This window comes from Choristoneura fumiferana, chromosome 10, assembly GCF_025370935.1.
Source record: "Choristoneura fumiferana chromosome 10, NRCan_CFum_1, whole genome shotgun sequence".
NCBI lineage: Eukaryota > Metazoa > Arthropoda > Insecta > Lepidoptera > Tortricidae > Choristoneura > Choristoneura fumiferana.
This window is the reverse complement of record NC_133481.1, coordinates 1,733,187-1,752,766: the sequence shown is the minus strand read 5'-3', so window position 1 is coordinate 1,752,766 and position 19,580 is coordinate 1,733,187. Positions and strand designations below refer to the sequence as shown.

The following is a 19,580-nucleotide window of genomic DNA, read 5'->3' as shown; positions in this document are numbered from 1 at the left end:
CTCCGGTTAACATTTTATAGAGGGGGGGGGGGGACGCTCGATTTTAATGAAAATTTGCACTTTAAAGTTGAATATTTTGCAAACAACTCACTGAATCGAAAAATGGTTTTAGAAACCCTATCTATATATATGGTTTTAAAAGACCTATCCAACGATACCCCACACTACAAGGTTGGATGAGAAAAAAAATCACCCCACTTCACGTCTAGGGAGGTAATCTAAAAAAATTTTTTTGTTGTACCGTTTTGTCGGCATAGTTTACATATAATAATATATTCCTGCAAAATTACAGCTTTCTAGCATTGTTAGTCCCTGAGCAAAGGCGCGGACGGACAGACAGACAGACAGATAGAACGACATGGCGAAACTATAAGGGTTCCGTTTTTGTAATTTTGGCTACGGAACCCTAAAAAAGAAAATGTGGCGAGTCGAGGTCGAGAGCTTGAGGTTATGGTCCTACTCTACGTGGGCTGCCATATGCCATATATGAAACATCTGTTTAATTATTTGTATCTAGTCTGTGGCTGTCATTAAAGAAAAAAAATTGCTCAAAGTAGCAGGGCAGAGTATTGTTTTGTGCTCGAGTTTTTCGTGGCTATATTATTTAAAATTGAATCATTATTCTTAAGTTTATAATCTAATATCATCACCATGTCCTCAGTGTGTTGTGGTACCAAAAAACAGAAGTTGAATAATTCGTTTAATAACAGTATAGATCGACCTTTAAATGGGTATCAAGAATCAGTTGCTATTCCTGATATGTGTTATTTTTGCTTCGATGTTTTATATTGTCAACTGCACAGTATGGACCCTCCGCAGACGCCAAACTTCACCAACGATGCCTTGTAAGTGTTCATGCGGTTAAAGTTTAGTTAGGACTATCTTTACGTCAATCTCTGGGGCTGGATTTCGTTTAGGTCAATTCTTTTGTCTCATCGCAACAAGCAACTACTTTGTCTTTTGATTGGGCAATTAGTGGAACGGCGAGTTTATGCATAAAAAGTATTTTTTGCGCGATAAATGTGTGGGTGGCTGATCATTATTTTTTCTTTATTTCTTCACTATATCAACTTTCACTTTAATATTATGCAGTTTGGCCAGATGAGTTAACTTTCGATTGCGCATGTTAAACATAGGTTCTTCTTTCAGCCCTTTGTTTGTGACTTGGAAGATTGGAAAGGAGCATCGTCTTCGAGGCTGCATTGGGACATTCAATGCCATGCATTTGCATTCTGGTAAATAATACTCTTGGTAATAATATGAATGTTTAAAAATTAGAATTAAGAAAAAATGTGTCAGTTACAAAATAATGCCATCAACATTATTATTATGGCTGTTTAAAAAAAAGTGGATTATTTACGAGTTTTTTAAAAAGCAATGTACTTTGAAAATAATTGTTCATTGAACATTTTATAGCCTATAATAAGCTCATTATTACACTGTTCATGACAAACAATATGCTATTATACTGCAGTGGATTAATACAGTAAAAAATAAAACAAAGTGCTTTGTCATCACTTAACACTGTAAGCATTACATTGTATTGGTGGAGTGCACACCTAATTATGTAATGGGAATGTGTCAACATTTGAATTTCATGGCACTTGGTAAGGGTAGCAAAATAAATAAATACATTCAAATATTTGTATAATGTTTAATTTTTTTTTTGTTTTTACTTTCAGTTATACTGCAGTGAACTGTATATATCCTAAAAGAGGTTTATATTCTAAATATGTCATAAAACTATAATACTCACTTTGCATTCGAAAAAATAATACATGCTAAATTTTCCAACAAATACCTTGTTGAGTTTCTTGCCGGATTCTTGTCAACAGAGGTTTTTTGAAATCCATAAGTGCTTGTTATAGCCTAAATTGAATAAAGATATTTTGACTTTGACTCTGAAACATTCATAACTGAAAATTAGCTTTAATGACCAACCAACTCCATGTTAAGATTAATAATCATGGACTCAACGCAATATCCTATTTTTATTAATTATTAAGAATAAAAAGTACAACATTCATCAACATATAAAACTAAAATCACATCTAGCTTGAAATTCCAGCAAGTGTAAATAAAAACTGCATGCAATATTTTCAATACTTGACGTACCTTCCTGTAATTTCAATTAGTGTGGAAAGGTCTTTTAGTCATTTAAAATGGATATATTCTATCAGAAGTCAAAGATCAACATCAAAACCCATGGGAAAAAATTTAGTTATCTATTGTAACCCTTAAAACATTTTTAGTCCTTTTTTATTTATACAAAATAAAGATAAAAAATACTAAGTGTATTTGTTTGTATGATAGGTATTTGTTTTTCTGCCGACCATACATACATTGTCATGAAATTTAAATGTTGATACAGATGTATAGTAATGGGTGTAGAAACTGAGAGTTGAGAGAATCAAAAGTCAAAATTTTTGTTTTTTACAAGCTTTTGAAACTAAATTCACTTATCCCATTGTCTGTTTGTCTGTCTGTCTGTAATCAAATCTTGCAAGCTAAATTTAACCAACTGCCAGAAGTTTTTGGAATACTTAATGTATACCAAATTTCAAGTCAATACATAATGTGTAAATTGCGTGACAGTAAAATTATCTTGTAGTGACTCTAGTGCCATCCTGGTAGTCCGGCCAGGATCGTCTCCACAGGACGGAATTCTTCACAAAACGGAAAGCTTACTTTGGGACTAGGACAATTCACACCAATTGACCTAGTCCCAAAGTAAGCTTAGCAAGGCTCGTTGCTTGTTGGCATTGACTTGAAATTTGGTATGCAAATGTAGTTTGGGTGACAATACAAGTACAGTTGAATGCAAAAATATATATACAGTCATAGCGTCAAAATATGTATGCATCAACCTTATGTTTAGTGGCATGAGGGTATATAGATATGTTTGACGTCTTAATAACGTATATATATTTATGTCCTTGACTGTACTGTACAGTCAACAAAAATTACAGTCAGCAAAAAAAAGCTTGTATTAAAATTGAAATTTTTACCAAAAACGTATTTATTATTAGTGTAATTGGTTTATTATTGGATTATTAATACACTAGCTTTTACCCGCGGCTTCGCTTGCGTGAACTATAAACATTTCAAAGAAGCAAGCAAGCATGCAAGTGAGCATGTAAGCAAGCATAATTTTGCAATCAAGCATGCATTCAAGGCTGCATGTAAGCAGCAAGCAAGCAAGCATGCATGTAAGCATGCAAGCAAGCAAGGACGCAAGCCAGCATGCAAGCAAGCATGCATTCAAAGCTGCATTCAAGCATGCAAGCAACCACGCAAGCATGCAAGCAAGCATGCATCCAATCATGCAAGCAAGCATGTAATTATGCATAAAATAGTGCAAGCAATCAAGCATGCAAGCAAGCTTGCAAGTGCGCATGTAAATTTGCAAGCAAGCATACAGGCAAACATGCAAGCCAGAATGCAAGCAAGCATGCTTATTAACACATTATTGAAATAACATTTTAAGTCCTATTATCGGAAGGCCGATAATGTTTCTCATACCATTCAACATAAGAATCACTCTTCAAATTTTTTTTTAATACTAGCGATCGAAACTCATAATTATCGGAATTCATAATATCACTAATCATACACCTTGTTCATACTAATATTGGTGTTCATATATTTTCATTTCATTCATAACGCCAATATTCAAAACTTTGTTAATAATAATATTTGTTTTCATATATTTCTTAATCATAAGTGTTATTTATCCGCATTATTGAAGCGCAGAGATTTGGAAAATTTTCGATGGTGCGAAATGATGTATTTAAGGAAGGACTCCATTAGGTACGACGACGAGCGAAGCGAAGAGGAGTGTTAGGTAGAACTGTGTCCTTACAGCGCGCGAGCCGAGCGAGCGAAGCGAGCGTGCCGCGTCAGCGGCCGGCGAAGCGCCAGGACGGACATATTTTTCAACTAATACTAATATAATATAAATATTTAACGATAGAAGTAAATCTTCTTTTGAATAGGTAGTTACCGTTATGAAAAACAATATTATGAGTTCAAATGTTTTCTTATTAATGCCATTATTAATAAGAAAATTATGATATTCGTCTGTTATGAAGGAAAATTATCTAAAAAACAAAATTATGAGTTGAGATGTGTTCTTAGTAATGACATTATGAGTAAAAAAAATATGAACACTGTCTGTTATAAGTTCCGATGTTAGTAATAAAAATGTATGAACAAAAAAAGTATGAGGAAAAAAATATGAAGAGTAATTATTATGAACACAAAGGGTAGAAAAATAAAAAATAGGAATTAGAATTTTATGTGAGTTAATATGGACCCAATGTGCATGCATAGTTCTATATATCCAGTTTTCAAAAAAAACCCTTAAGTTTGCTGGGAAAATTATTAGTTTTATTTTAAATATTATTTTAAGCATAAAATTTCCTAAACTTAGAAAATTTAATAAAATACGAACAAGAAAAATATTAATTATTTTTATAATTTAGAAAGCATTTTGCTGTGGCTTTGGAAAATTTTAGTATAGAGTTTGAAACGGGACGAAGGATCGCATAGTCTAAAATTTTGACCCAAAATGTTGTCCCTAAATTTTTTGCTTGGAAATATTTGGTATAATATAGAATTTTTTTGCATACAATTTTTTTATCCTAAAGCACTTGGTCTAAAATAAAAATTGTATAGTCTAAAATTTTAATTAGGTACTAAAAGGCTAAATACATAATATTGTTAGCTAATGTTGTCTTAACAGTGAAAAATTAGAAGATAAAAGAATAAATGGGCGGTGGCCTCCCACAAAGAGAGCTCGGGGCGGACCCCCGAAGGTAACGTGCTATGCTCAACGCTAGACTAATCTAGGTATAGGTTAAAGTTAATTGTCAAGAATAATAATGTACTAACTAATATTACGGAACCACGCTAATTGCAATTAGGTATTTTAAAGAAAACCGCAGGAAAGTTCCCGCGATTTTGTCGGTTTAACGGCCTAATTTAAAAAATACGAAATTATAATGAACCCTACCTACTTAATTTATTTAAATTATATTTTTATAATCTAATTTAATTGAAAAGTAATTGGTAGGTACAATGTAATAGTATAAATTAATAAGCTTAAGATATTACGCAGGCACATTCTAAGTTTATAAATAAGATGGGTAAGATTAACGATTACATTTATTTGCTATCCCTGCCTATCTTAACACACAGACTTAACAGAAGTCGTCGCGCTTATGTCAGACACACGTATTTTGTCGTCGTGGCCGCCGTGAAGGTGTCGCGCCGCCGTCGCCCCTAGGCGGTCGGAGCTCCGCCTCCGTAGGAGCGCCGCAGTGCTGTTAACTTCGTATGAATATTTGTTTTCCAGACAAAAATTTAACGTTTAAAACGTCATACTTATATTATAATATAAATAATAAAAATAAAAAAGCCTTTTATTTCTTTGCAGTAGATTGAAAATATTATTCGTTTTTTTTTTTTTTTTTTAAGTATGTTAGTACCTATTTTATTTATTTACTTTTGTTAGTATTTAGTTAAAGTAATATTTCAAAAATTTAATTTATATAATATTGTGTTTATTTAGTTATCTGCAAGAACCCCTCTGCAGGCAAAGGCCTCCTCCAAAGATAGCCAGTCTTCTCTAGATTGCGCTATATGAACCCAGTCAGGGCCAGCTGTTTTTTTAAGCTCATCTTCCCATCTAGCTAAAGGTCTACCTCTGTGCCTTTTGCCTTGAGGGCCTAACCATGTGGTAACCCTTTTGGTCCATCTCTGGTCTTGTAGGCGCGCTACATGTCCGGCCCACTTCCATTTTAGTGATTGCGCGTGTGTTAATCCGTCTATTGCCTTTGTAATTTTTCTTATTTTAGTGTGTCTAATTTTCTCTATTTTTTTAATGTTTAGCATGCTGCGCTCTATTCCGCGTATATATTATAATACATTCGTCAAAATAATCTTATTCCACACAAAGGTTGTACTAACTTAACAATTTTTCGACCAAATAATATTATGAAAAACAATTTCGACCAAACAATTTTCGACATTTCAATCATTCGACGAAACGTTGATATGCAAAAAAATTACAAAAACAAAAATGCTTAACAATTTTCTCGCGAGAGCATTTGCACGGGATGTATTTAGCTCTAGTACCTCGGAAACGCGAGTCCCCTTGCACGCAAAACGCTCCGTCTGGACAGGGTCTAACAATCACAAACATTTCCACACACATATTTACTTATCAGTAGGATTAGTAGGATTCCAGTTCTCAATAAATTAATATTCTTCGCTCATCAAACCCATTCTTATATTCCAGGGCTCCGTGAATACGCTATAACGAGTGCACTTAAAGACTCGCGTTTCACGCCCATCACGCGGGAAGAGGTGCCTCGGCTCACCGTCTCCGTCTCAATACTCCAGCACTTCGAGGAGGCAGAGCACTACCTGGACTGGAAGCTGGGGATGCACGGGATCAGGATCGAGTTCATCAGCGAACGTGGATCCAAACGGACCGCTACCTACTTACCACAAGTTGCTACGGAGCAAGGTAGGGATTTGATTCTGACCCCCTGTTTCAACATGCATTGATTTATTTTGTGTGACTGATAAATGTGATGCCGTCTCTGTTTGTTTTGTCCGAATAAACAGAGACGGCATAACATTTATCTGTCACATAAAATTTATCAATGAGTGGTGTTACATGCCGTAAGCCTTAGGGTCTGTTACCGTTGACGGGGGACGAAACGAACGAACGATGCCTCTGAAGTATCGGTACAGTATCGGTCGTAAAGTATCGATACTTATCACTCGAATGGAATTGATTGTTTTTTTTTTTACCCGACTGCGAGCGAAGGAGGGTTTATTTATAAATTTTAGAAATAAAATCATCAGCATGTTGGTTCAGCAGTATAGTGTTTAGCTTGTAAACTTAGGGGCTGTTTCACCATTCATTGTTTAGTGTTAACTGCCGGTTAAATGTGATGCCATCTCCGTCTATTCGAACAAAACAAATAGAGACGGCTTCACATTTAACCGGCAGTTAACACTAATCAATGGATGGTGAAACAGCCCCTTAGAGTTAGTTTTTCCACTTTTCTTTAATTTAGTTTACGTAACTTTATGTCCTGAAAAACACGATTTAACAAACCCCCCCCCCTTACGATACAGATTTCTGTATCGTAATGACCATTACGATACAGCCGTGTTCATAATAGAACACAATGCCGTTATGCTAGTTACCTATGGTTTTTGAACGCATAATTGAGGATTTACTAAATGGGTGTAGATAAAATATATAATTATACTCATCTAATCATACTTGTAGGTTGGGACCAAATACAAACAATCGACTCACTGCTCCGTAAAGGCGGCTACAAAGCAGCAATCACTGGGGAAATGCGTCGCAGTATCAAACTGACGCGCTACCAGTCCGAAGAGATCTCAGCTAGCTACAACGACTATGTCAGCCAACGTTGCTAGCACTCGCCCAAGCAACGGCCAATCCGTGTCAAGCACCATTTCAATTGGCAAAGCTATATCGTTTATAAGTTAGTTTCTAAGTGTATGTATGCTCACACGAGCTTTCTGATGGCATGAGGTTAATATTGTGCTCAAAGTGAGCGGACCGTGTCTTTAATGTAATCAACGTACCACTGCCAGCGACATTCCTGAAAGGAAGATCGAACACCAATTATGAATGCTTACGAATGGAATATGCCTAAGGTCTGTGAGAACATTATACAGGTTGATTGATTCAAACGTTTGGTTCAATGGCCTTTGGAGGTCAATGAACTACAAGCTTTTACCTTGCTACTTCTTTTTGTTGATTTATGTGGATGTGGTTGAAGTCGGTTTCTGCATGAAAAAATACTGCCCTCTTAAGGCAAAAGGTGGTATTAAAAAAGAAACACTTTTGAGTTATTTATATCATTGTGTAGCTTAAAACATTCTTTATCAGATGGTACAAAGTGTTTTTTTTTTTGAGATACTGCCTTTTACCTTATGAGGGCAGCATATGTGTCGCACAGGCGCAGCTGTCGTGTGCGTGCAAAGTAGCCAGGTAAGTGGTTGTAGTTTATTCATTATGCAAGTGTTTTTTTTTTGGCCAATTAAGGTTCACAGAGTAAAACCAATTGTTTTTTTTTATTATGAAAGAACTTTTGTGCTATGCATAACATATTAAGACTCTTCGTTTTGTTTTGGTTATTGAAACTAAAGCTGTTTAGGGATCCATCCGGCTCCACTGAGTGTCACAGGGTTGTAACTTTTGAACCCTAATAAATAGAAGACACTCAAAATTGTCATTGTATCACCTATAGTTGCAGTAATTGATTGGTTTCAGGCGTTACTTTCTAGAGTTCCATATAAGTGAACTACGATATTTTTACCTCGCTTCTCCGCCACTAACCGTGCGACACAGCTACGTCCGTGCGACATGTATTTTGCAACAGATGTGTGCTCAGGTGTTCGTAGCTTTGATAATGAACACATAGAGTTTGGAATGTTAGCATTTGGTATGTTGTTTGTGATAGTTGGGTCTTTCGGTTGTGTTCTAGGTTGGGTCTATATGACATGACGTATTTATTGTATTATATAGAAGAGAAGAGCTGGATCTACTTGTCAACATTATGTCGTACAGACGTATGTAGTGCACGGTTAATGGTAGCCAGGTAAAACTTAGTTCACCTGTAACATTTAACTATACAGTTGCTATAAAATTTTTAGAGTTAAAATTATGCTAAAAACGATTTAGTGCAGTTGAATGTTACAAGATAATGTGAACTCTTGAATCGCCACGATGTGGTAGACAGGCATCTTATACATAATTATGTTTAATGAACTAATTAAGTTATATTATGAGACTGAGGGGCTGTTTCACCATCCATTGATTAGTGTTAACTGACGGTTAAATGTGATGCCGTCTCTATTTGTTTTGTTCGAATAGACGGAGACGGGATCATATTTTAACCGTCAGTTAACACTAATCAATGGACGGTGAAACAGCCCCTAAAGATTATTGCATAATATACCTGTATGAAGGCAGTAATGTGCATGCATGTTTGCGACGCATTTGGGTCGATCAACTTTTCCCTGTACCGCGTCGCCATGGTTACGTCCCCTGGACAACGCTTTAAAACCATGAGTTTCTCCATATTTTGTGTGGTTATAATTCATAGAGCGTACATTTTTGTCGTAGTTACAAGCCTTGGACAACGGTATAGAATATCAAACAAGAGAAAGTTGATCGACCCATTTGCATAAAGTATATACACATATCTACTCAGCGGCGTCTCTAGCCCATGTAGCGCCCGTGTGCAATTATTACTTTAGCGCCATCTAGGAAGCGCGCGGTCAAAATGGAATAGGTACAAAGTGCCGCGTCCGGCGCCCCCTAACCAGGGCTTGTTAACGTTACCAAATTCACACTATAAGTAACGTTAAATAACGGTAAAAATCATAAAAATACCTAGTACGGGTATTCAAATGTAACGTTAATTGATATCTTAACATTATTTATCGTTACCTAATTACCGTTATTTTTACCGGTAAATTTACTTTACATTGTAGGGCTTGTTAACGTTACCCAATTCACATTATTATAACGATACCGAAGTAACACTATCGGTAATTTTTGCTATGCTACCGTGTTGCCAATTTAGCACGTGCATACTCGCTTGATAAATGAGGATAATCTGCCATTTAACGTTACCCAAGCTTACCGGTAAATAGTAATATGATTAATGAATAGCTGATAACGTTACCATTTTTATACCGGTAAAAAGTTGTATAAGTAACGGTAAATCGTTTAACGTTAATTATCATTTAACGTTAAATCGGTTTGACAGATGGTAACGTTACCTACTTTTTAACGGTATTTAAAGCCCTGCCCCTAACACCGCTGCGCCCGTGTGCAACGCACACCCTGCACTATAGGTAAAGACGCCTCTGTATCTACTATGGCAGTCATTTTACGATGAACTCGCATGTGCTCGTATGACAGTGAGATTGACAAATCTTCAGCAAAATTTTTGACTGATATCTGATTATTTATTTTAATGATATTTTTGGGAACAGAGGAATTGCTATTTCAACAGGACATGGTGGTCATATATAAGTTAAACTGAGCTTAGTTGTATGCAGTGGCGTAGCTACTGGACGGCTAGACAGGGCAGTGCCCCGGGGCCCGAAGCCGAGTTGTATGACAATTTCATTGTCGAATTTTAAACTGGCTGAATGGCTACTCCAAAATTCGAAAATCGAAGTTCGTGCCGTTCCGTCCCTCTGACACTTCTTATACTAAGATTGGTTTTTGGAGTCTTTTTGTATTTTTTATTTCAACTCCATTTTTTTTTTACTTTTACGGTCACGACACAACTTTCACGGTCACAACTTTTACGATTTTACGTTTTGATTGCTTAATAGCGACATCTTTTGTCCGGGTCAGCGGTTAGTTCCGATGGGGTGCTGAAAGTTTCTCGATGAGGGCTAAAGCATAGATGTCGCTAGTGTCGCAGCTTAAGTGATTAAATAAGAAACAAACAAGCTGAGATATGTGGTGCATAGGAGAAATTGGTGTCTGTACTCCTGTCCAGTGGTTGTGTAGCGGTATAGCACGCAGCACGGAATGCCGAGGACCTGGGTTCGATTCCCAGCGCTGGTCTCTTTTTCTGGTTTTTCTGTGCATCTTTGTTTCAGTTTGTATTTTCGACTTCTTACTCATATACTATTTAATACGAGAGTGAGATGGACGGTGCGATGCGAACTTTTACGCGGCCAATACGCGGTTTCTGGGGACTTATATTTATGGCATTTCCTCTTGTTTTTTCTATTTCATTATTGCAAGTGTCACAGGGAATCATCGTAACATGACTTATAAATCTAAGGCGCGAGCCACACAGAAGAGACGGGGACGGGGGCGCGTCGTGGACGGGGCGGAGACGGGACGAAGGCGTCTCCGCCCCGTCTCGTCTGCTTTGGATCGCGATGTTTCTATACATTAAGTTAGGGGCGCTGCGTCTGCGACGCGCCCGCGTCTCTTCTGTGTGGCTTGCGCCTTAGCTATTCGCACGAAAGCATGCAAGCTACATTCCTGTCCTACCTGTTTGTCCACATAGACGCGTTCTTACCACTTTGAACAAAATGTTGACTAACACTGTTGACATCTGTTGTTAATAAAACAGTTGCGAAACATATCTGTTTCTTTCTGATGCTTGATTTTAGCTAGAGATGAAAGAGATAAGAGAACATTTTTTAATAATACTGCAGTTGAACACCGTTATTTGTTTTATTTGATTAAGCTTTGATTAATTTTCATAAGCAAGGGCTTATATACCTTAGGGCCAGTACAGACAGACTGCATTCCAACTGCAACGTAACCGCAACTGCCGACTGCTCATACATTTTCATCGCAGTCAGCGTGCAGTTATGCTGACTGCAATGGAACTGCAATGAAATAGTACATTGTGTCTTAAGGGCGGTAAATAAGGAATTACGAACGAGAGTCTATTAGAAGCCCGAAGTCGAAGACTGAGGGCTTTAATGAGTCGATGTTCGTAATTCTAGTACCGCCCGTGCGACATACAATGTTTTTCATCACATTTGCAAGTAAAATTTTTATATTTGTAAAAGAAAAAATATAATTGTTCCAAATATTGGCGATACCTTAGGCTGTGCTCTTGGCAACGTCGCCCTCTACCTCCCCCTCCCTCGGCATGCGCCGCAACGTGCGCGTGCATGTGGTGGTCCATGTAGTCCTGCAGCAGCGCGCGCAGCACCATCAGTACGGGCCCTGACTCATTTACCGACCTTGGGCTTCATGGCAAGAAAATGTGTACGCGCAATGACTCATTTACCGACCACGGGTTTCATGACAAGCACATTAAGGTCGAGGGTTTTATTTGGGGGGTTGCAACCAAGGTAGCCTGCATGTTACGACACTGTTTACGAGCAAGTGTGATGAAAAATGTATGGGTACCTAGTCGGCAGTTACGTTGCTGTTGGAGTGCAGTCCGTCTGTACTGGCCCTATCAGAATCTATTATAATCTATGCAATTCGGACAATAATACAGATATATATATATCTATATCTCAAAAAATATTAATTTTATTAGCTTTTCATTTCTTTAAAATCTCTAAATTTTAATGATTTCTTTTTGAATGTTGAATGACGTTTTTTGAGTCGCATTGACTAGTAGCTTGCAAATTCCCTAATTGTAAAAAAAATCAAGATAAAATTTAGAGTACTTACAAGAAACTAGATAATAATTTTGTTATTAAGATACAGATGCTACAGGCATAGCATGTGAGATATACCATTTAATGTCCTAATAGATATCTATATATTGCATTGGTTTTGTAATGAGAAAATTATAAAAAAAGTAAATAATTATGAAATAACAAAAAAACTTATGGTAAAGTAAAGATATGTTTAGATTATGGTGGAGCGGCAGACCACCGGTTACGTGTAAGTCGCATTGTTATTTTATTGTTTCGTCCAACTTTTGAGATCTATAACACTTAGCGTTTGAGTAGGTACTTGTGGAACTAAAAAGGCTGTCTTTATTTTGTCAATTACATCCTGATGAAGTGCTAGTTTTACATTTAATGATGCATTGATCCTAGAACCTGTTAAATAAGTCCATACCAGTCTTATCAACATTCTATCAACTCTTGACGCATCCATACTAATATTATAAATGCGAAAGGTCTGTGTTTGTATGTTTGTCCGTCTTTCACGTCGAAACGGAGCGACGGATCGACGTTATTTTTGGCATAGAGATAGGCTACTTTTTATCCCGGGCAGTTCCGATAACCGAATTCCACGCGGCTAGCTTGGAAACTGTTCCTTAACGCGATAAATTCCACGCGCGAAGCAGATGCAAAAGATAGTAGACGTATAGACGCGGCGCTTTTGTTGAACAATGTTGAATCTGTGACGTTGAGCGGGGTTAAAGTCGAACCTAATTTAATGCTGCGGCTCCACTGAGGCGGAGACGAGCGATCGAATCCATATCTCGTCTCCGCCTCATTATCATCAGACGTGTAGGGATTGGTCGAATTTAAAAAGTCGGCCCATGTTTGGCGGTTTATAGCTGAGGTCTAGTCACGCGAGTAAATGCGGCATTTGATGTTTTATTAGCACTTAAAATTATTAACAAACAGCCTAGATTTGGAGTACCTAGACTAAGTTTTCCAACAATTTATTACTAGCTCCATGGGCTAGGAAAGCGATGCCCCTTAACAAATTATAGATTTGCTAGAAATAGAAAACATTAAAATAAAGAACATTAATGCTGGATAATTCTTAAGTATAATATGCAGACCTAAAGATGCCTTCAGCGTAAACGTAGAATGTAATGAAATGAGATCTAAGTTTCTGAACCTCGACATGATCGTTTAGGTTTTAAGCTGCGTTTCCACCAATAATGTGCGGGGATGTGTTTTTCATTAACCAATAGAAGCGCTTCATTTACACATCCTCGCACAGCACATCTCTGGTGGAAACAGCTGAGTGGAGCGAAGCGAGGTAAATTAAGCGTTTCTATTGGTTAATGAAAAACATATTCCTCGCACATCTCCGGTGGAAACGCTGCTTAAAATAATACTTTGTAGTAGGTACCTGTAAGTGTTTGATATTTTATGTTGTGTTCATATATATCGACTATTATCAAAAAGGTTGTATCGAAAGTACCTACCTATTAAAACATAGCTGAAAACGAACAGCCATTGTAATTTTCTTTGTGTAAATTGATCCGATATTTTAAGTGAAATCATTGTAATTACCTATATAGAAATAGTCCCTATAAAAAGAAATGAAACATAACTTTAATACTTACTTACCTAAGTATTCGAATTATGTTCTATAGGTATGTATTGAAATCAAATTCCAGGAGTGTCAGGTTGTTATGGGCCATGCTCATGTGTAATAACTACACAGTATTAATTTCCCAATGTCGTTGAAATTTATCAGACTCAAACATAATAATAGGCTCCAGACCATCGTTTCCTAAAGTAAATTTCAGCTGTTAATAAATTCAGATTCCTCAACAGTCAATTTAATTCTGACTATATGGGTGAATAGAATAACTAGCAACGGACAATATCAAATGCTTGGCCCCGTCGACTGAAAATGACTTGAAAAAGAAGAGCCAAAAGTATGGGCTTAGTCCATTAGACTAGAGAAAAGCCTCGTTCTATTGAATTTGCATCCAATATACTTAATTAACCAACATTTAGTACCTCCGGTAACTCGCGCGTGTGCACGGCGGTGACCGCCGCGCAGCGTGTTTTTTCATGTCTTTTCAGCGCTGTGTGAGGCGAGGCGGGTCTCTGCCCTATTGAAACAGCACGCCCGAGTTAGCAGGGGCCCTAACATAGGTTATACATTAGTGATTACAACCGTACCTTTTGAATTCGGTATCACAAGTGTCATCCCCAGTGGCGTAGCTAGGTAACCTAGGGCCCTGGGGCAAATAAAAAAATGGGGCCCACTGCTATCAAAACTGGTAAGGTTTTTTGAAGTAAAATCATTATATATACAAATACTTTAAAAATGCTAAGCAACTTTATCATCAGCTATAAAGCAGAATTTCGAGGGCCCCCTGAGCTTGAGGGCCCCGGGGCACTGCCCCGCCTAGCCCCTTGGTAGCTACGCCACTGGTCATCCCAGTTATTTTCATACTGGCAGGCTAATGCATGGGGTCTGGTCGGTGACTGGCGAGAAAACACGCTGCTGCGCTGCCGGTCACGTCTTTCTTTAGGGTTGCCAACCATACTATTAAAATGTTGATTCGGTATACTTTTTACTGTTCAACTAAAATAAAGTATGCAAAATACTGTTATCAACATCAAAATGCCCACTAAGCACACAAGTCAGTGCAGCATAGTCACAATAGTGGTGTTTCAGAACGAATCTAATCTATCAATGTAAAAATTAATAAAAACTGACCTTATTAATTTTAGTTTTGATTCTGACGAGGTCTATGAGACTTTTAAAGGATACTAAATTGACATGTTGAGCGAGAAGCACCCAAAATTGATCAAGATGAAAAGAAGAAAATACTGTTGATTTCCCTTCGCAGACCTAAATATACTTTATTTCTTTAAAAAAAAGTTGGCAACCCTACATGTCTTGGCTAGGCCATTTGGGTTAGGAAGGCTGGGTTTTGTGCATCGGCACACTGGGTCGTTTTGGAGGCCGAAAACCACATTTTACGGCCTCAAAAGTCACCGTAACCGTTCCGGCTCGGACGTAATGCCCTCAGCAGTCATAGGCTCATACGCCAGCGAGACACGTATATATGCACCAGCAGAAGTGGGTGAGCGGTTACGGTGCTCAAAATTATACACACGACTCCACTGCCAAGTTCCCAAAGTGGTCGAGGTGGATCCCCAGGGGGACCAGCGGGTCCACGTTGGCGAACAATGGGGGTTTTAGGTAATATAGTAGTAGGTAATGTAGCATGCATGCGTCTATCAAAAACAGTAAAAATTTGTGTTCTGCGAGAACAAAAAGCTTCGAAACCTTTTTTTACATGAAACTGACAGTGATTGATCTCTGAGGCCGTATTGCCTAACGTTTCTGACCGTCGCAATCGCAATCAAATGGCAGATTTCGCATACAAAACTGTCATTTGATGATCGCGAGCATCAGAAACGTTACGCAATACGGCCTCTGGTCTATACTGTGAACAATTTCATAATATCGGTTCTCCGAAATAAACTTCGCATAACCGGTATCACATACTTACATTTTTTTAACCGAGCTTTTGCATAATCATAACTTTGCATAATTATCAGTTCGAATAATAGTAATTTCTCAGGATATGAAATGGCAGAACACTGTTATCGCCGAATATACTTCTGCAGAATATTAAATAGCAAAACTATAATACTATTGTATCGCCGAGTTTTATATGGCATAATGGCATAGCGAACCACTAGTTTGGACAATACAATAGTATTTTCACGGAATTTCTAATAGTGCTGAGCTGACCTTAACATGGCATAATGACATGGTTAAAAGAACGAGCAGCTACCATAAATTAAGGCCATCAAAGTAAGAGTGCTGTGACAACAGCAGGCATAGCGCTAGAACAGCACAGCAGCTACATAAGGTTGGGTTAGGTTAGGACTGCGACCACAACAGCGCGTGAGCAGAGTGAGCGAAGCGAGCGTGCCACGGCAGTGGTGGTAAAATTTTATTCCGCTTTTTATCATTATGAAAACTAAATACTATGAGATATATCTTTCTGCATAATGTAATAACTATTCAGACATATAAATATTATTCTCATCGATATTATGCATGTTAATATTCTGCTTTCCAAATTTATGAAAAATGATAGTATGCGAAAAAATATATGCAAAAAGTAATTCGGTGATATGATGATTCTGCTCAAGGTTATGTGATACGAAATTATGACATTCGATTGTCTGCATATTAGTGAACCTTTCAAATGATTTGGCAATACCCAGCTAACCGATTTGATAATAGTACCAAGGCAATTATAACAATCAAGCAATAATATAAATAGCTAGTGTAAGGTGCAGTTTATCATGTGTTCAATCATTGCAAGTGTACTTTCTGTTGTATAATGTTGTGTGCATAGTTTGTTGTCAGTTTTGTATCTCATAATGATTATGAATTAAATAAAATAGATTACTTACTTGTCTTGTCTGTTTTATTTTCTTAAACTTCAAACAAAGAGGAGAAGATGAGATATAAAAGATGTGAGTATAGTGTACCTATGAAGAGCGCCGTCATAAAAATTTGTGACCGAATTTGAAATTAACTGAACTACAACCTACAAATATTGACAAAATATTCTTCGTCTTTAAATACGACTTAATTGAATTAAGAAAATAAAAAAGCTTTTATAACAAATGATTTATTTACAAACTATAACAACTTGCCTAAGACATAATTTTGGACTACTATGCTAACTCATGTTCTTCCAGTACTTTTGATTCAATAGCTTCTATTTTTCGGCTCATAGAAATATGATTCTTCATCTCAAAGTAGGTTAAAACAGATGACAGGACTAACTGGAACGCGCCCATGTAAACTAAAGTTGTATGTAATGGTTTGGTAAGTTTGCTCAGGAAACCAAAAACTACTTTAGGGCCTTCCGCTAGATTTGGCACTCTGTATGTTGAATATCTGCTGGCGAACTGAAAAAAAAAATCGCATACATGCATTATTTGTACACATTATCATTTCAAAGTTTATTCCAAACTGCAATGAACTGGCGCCTCAGGCTCTCTCATCTTGTTTTAAGTGCCTTTAAAAGACGAATGTACCACCTTTTAACACACCAGCAAATTCACTGTAGTTGGCACTGTAATTTTGTGCTTTCCATCCAGCAGCGATCTTAATCGTCGCTCCATTTGTTGGAGTTTTTTTATATTAAAAAAAAAAACAATTTCAGTACACATACCATTAAAGCTGATGTAGGTCCTAATACCATTGGGTAAGCTACTCCGAACCCCCACTGAATGACGGCAGACCTGATCTCGTAACAAACTGGGCAACCTTCGTTTTTCATGAGTAACATGTTTGTTGATATAGTCTGAAACATAATTGAATATGCTTGTTACTAATACTTATTACTTACTTAGTTTTTGTTTTTAATATGACTGTCCATCATAGAACAATTTTGCCAGTGGCTAATTTATTTATCTGTTGCTGAAAACAACAGTTATACTAGGTTTGGATAGGTAATTAACTAAATGTAAACAAATTACAGTTGCCAGATTTGGTCTATTCAAGGATTTTAAACATTTTACTTAATCTATCATTGTAATACAAACTGGACTAGTGTGTTTCAATATCAATACAGAAAAGTAAATTTTTAGATTGTTTAATGGGGGAATTTCAATATTTAACCAATTGATGTTGTTTTGTTTACATTTTAGTTAAATAACTATTCAAGCCAAGTATAGGTAATGGTGGATGAACTACTGGTGGTAGTATGTTGGTACTACTAATGGTGGACTAATCTAGTACCTACTGAAATGTCGAAAACTTCATTTCAATGTGTCATTACATAAAATGGAAAACAAGACTATATAAATAAATCAATTTAATCTGACCCATATTGGGTCTGTGGTACACTATGAGTAAGTGTTTCCAAACTGTGCATCGCATCACTATCCTAGGGCACGGGTCGGCAACCTGTTCGCGAGCCACATGCTGCTCTTTGGATGTGAACCTGCAGCTCTTTAGTTCCAAACTTTATTTATGCAAGTACTATTTATTGTTGGCAAGAAAAAATTATGTGGCTCTTTAGAAACTGAAATTTTGTAAATTGAAATTTTTGACTCTTCACTCAAAAGGTTGCCGAACCCTGTCCTAGGGGAGTCGCCAAATGGCACACTTGGGATTTGTATCTATAGTTAAAGGCAGGTATTTATTCTCACATGTCGTAAAAAATACATGTAAAGAGGGTCATAGTATGGAAAGAACCCTTGGGCTATAGGATAACAAACCTTATTATTTAAAGTAAATAGATAAATAACATACATGTCTATGAAACAGCGCGGTCATTAACCCGGGCATAATAGAAATGGGTATCACAGAGGAGAAGAATCCAAAATTACCCAATTTCAGTTTTTTTCTATAATGGTCGTTTATTATTATGCCGGATATAGCACTCACGCCGCCTAAAACCATCGGAGCGTAGCGTAAGGCCCAGCTAAAAACAAAAAAAAAACAATATTTTTTAGGTTATTTATAATATCTAGCGATTATCCAGCAATATTCGTGTTTTAATGAATTAGAAGTGATTCCTTACGTATCTGAAAGTGAGTCCCAGTTAGAAACAACCTCCCATACATAATTTGTAGCCTCAATTTCGTCTAAAACGACAGCGTCTTTCGGCACTTCTCGAGATTGCTTTAACGCCATGATAATGGATCGTCTTCGCGGTTTATTGATTTCTTAACGTTATAGAATACTACGAGACTCAAATCGTATTTTTTTTCGCACGATATTTTTAGTATTTATATTTTATTTATTTCATTTTGGCTGGCAAGGCAAATCCCTATATATACTTGGGCAAATCAGTCACTCAAAACAAGTTAAGTCAAAATCAGCTGTCTGTCAAATTAATTTAGCTGTTTGAGTTACTCTTAAACACTTTCCATCTTCGCAATCTTCGCTTAAAAATGTTATTTAGAACAGAAGGCCTACCTTCGAAACTCGAAGTTCGTATCGTACCGTCCCTCTAGCTCTCGTATTAAATAGTGTAAGTGTCAGAGAGACCGCACGACACGAACTTCGAGTTTCGGGTTTCGTAGTAGCCCTGCAGTCCTTGAAAGGCTAAGTTGAAGTTATGAAAACAATACATAATATTTTGAATACTGATGGAGAGCCATCACAAAAAAGTATTATAATAAAGGTTGATATCGATGGTATTGATATTGATGTACATCAATATATTCTGTAGGTAGACTTTTTGTAAGAGCCAAACGGCCCGTAGTGGAACCTTATCACATTGACCGGGTTTTCACCGGGCAGTTAATTTAAATAAAACATAATTTAGTTCTTAATAATGTATTTAATTTTAAATACAAAAATAAGATAACTTATTGTA

At 37.0% G+C, this 19,580-nt stretch overlaps 2 protein-coding genes across 2 annotated transcripts; one reads left to right on the top strand and one right to left on the bottom strand.

Moving 5' to 3' along the window:
• The first annotated feature begins 532 nt into the window (after nt 1-532).
• LOC141431825 (uncharacterized protein CG5902) lies at nt 533-12,783 on the top strand. The gene is made up of 4 exons (XM_074093026.1): nt 533-845; nt 1,150-1,235; nt 6,302-6,532; nt 7,310-12,783. The coding sequence occupies exons 1-4, from the start codon at nt 652-654 to the stop codon at nt 7,462-7,464; spliced, it is 666 nt and encodes a 221-aa protein (XP_073949127.1). The 5' UTR covers nt 533-651; the 3' UTR covers nt 7,465-12,783.
• Nucleotides 12,784-16,858: 4,075 nt separating this feature from the next.
• Nucleotides 16,859-19,074, bottom strand: LOC141431553 (transmembrane protein 126). The gene is made up of 4 exons (XM_074092727.1): nt 18,780-19,074; nt 18,509-18,680; nt 17,424-17,555; nt 16,859-17,157 (listed from the first exon to the last, which is right to left on the bottom strand). The coding sequence occupies exons 1-4, from the start codon at nt 18,890-18,892 to the stop codon at nt 16,921-16,923; spliced, it is 654 nt and encodes a 217-aa protein (XP_073948828.1). The 5' UTR covers nt 18,893-19,074; the 3' UTR covers nt 16,859-16,920.
• Between the last annotated feature and the right edge of the window lie 506 nt (nt 19,075-19,580).

Coding starts and splice junctions, on each gene's coding strand:
- LOC141431553 (XM_074092727.1), bottom strand. CDS start 18,892: ATGGCGTTAAAGCAATCTCGAGAAGTGCCGAAAGACGCTGTCGTTTTA. Junction 18,681..18,779: donor TGGGACTCACTTTCAGATAC/GTAAGGAATCAC, acceptor TTTTGTTTTTAG/CTGGGCCTTACGCTACGCTC. Junction 17,158..17,423: donor GACCTACATCAGCTTTAATG/GTATGTGTACTG, acceptor TTTTTTTTTCAG/TTCGCCAGCAGATATTCAAC.
- LOC141431825 (XM_074093026.1), top strand. CDS start 652: ATGTCCTCAGTGTGTTGTGGTACCAAAAAACAGAAGTTGAATAATTCG. Junction 1,236..6,301: donor TGCCATGCATTTGCATTCTG/GTAAATAATACT, acceptor CTTATATTCCAG/GGCTCCGTGAATACGCTATA. Junction 6,533..7,309: donor ACAAGTTGCTACGGAGCAAG/GTAGGGATTTGA, acceptor TCATACTTGTAG/GTTGGGACCAAATACAAACA.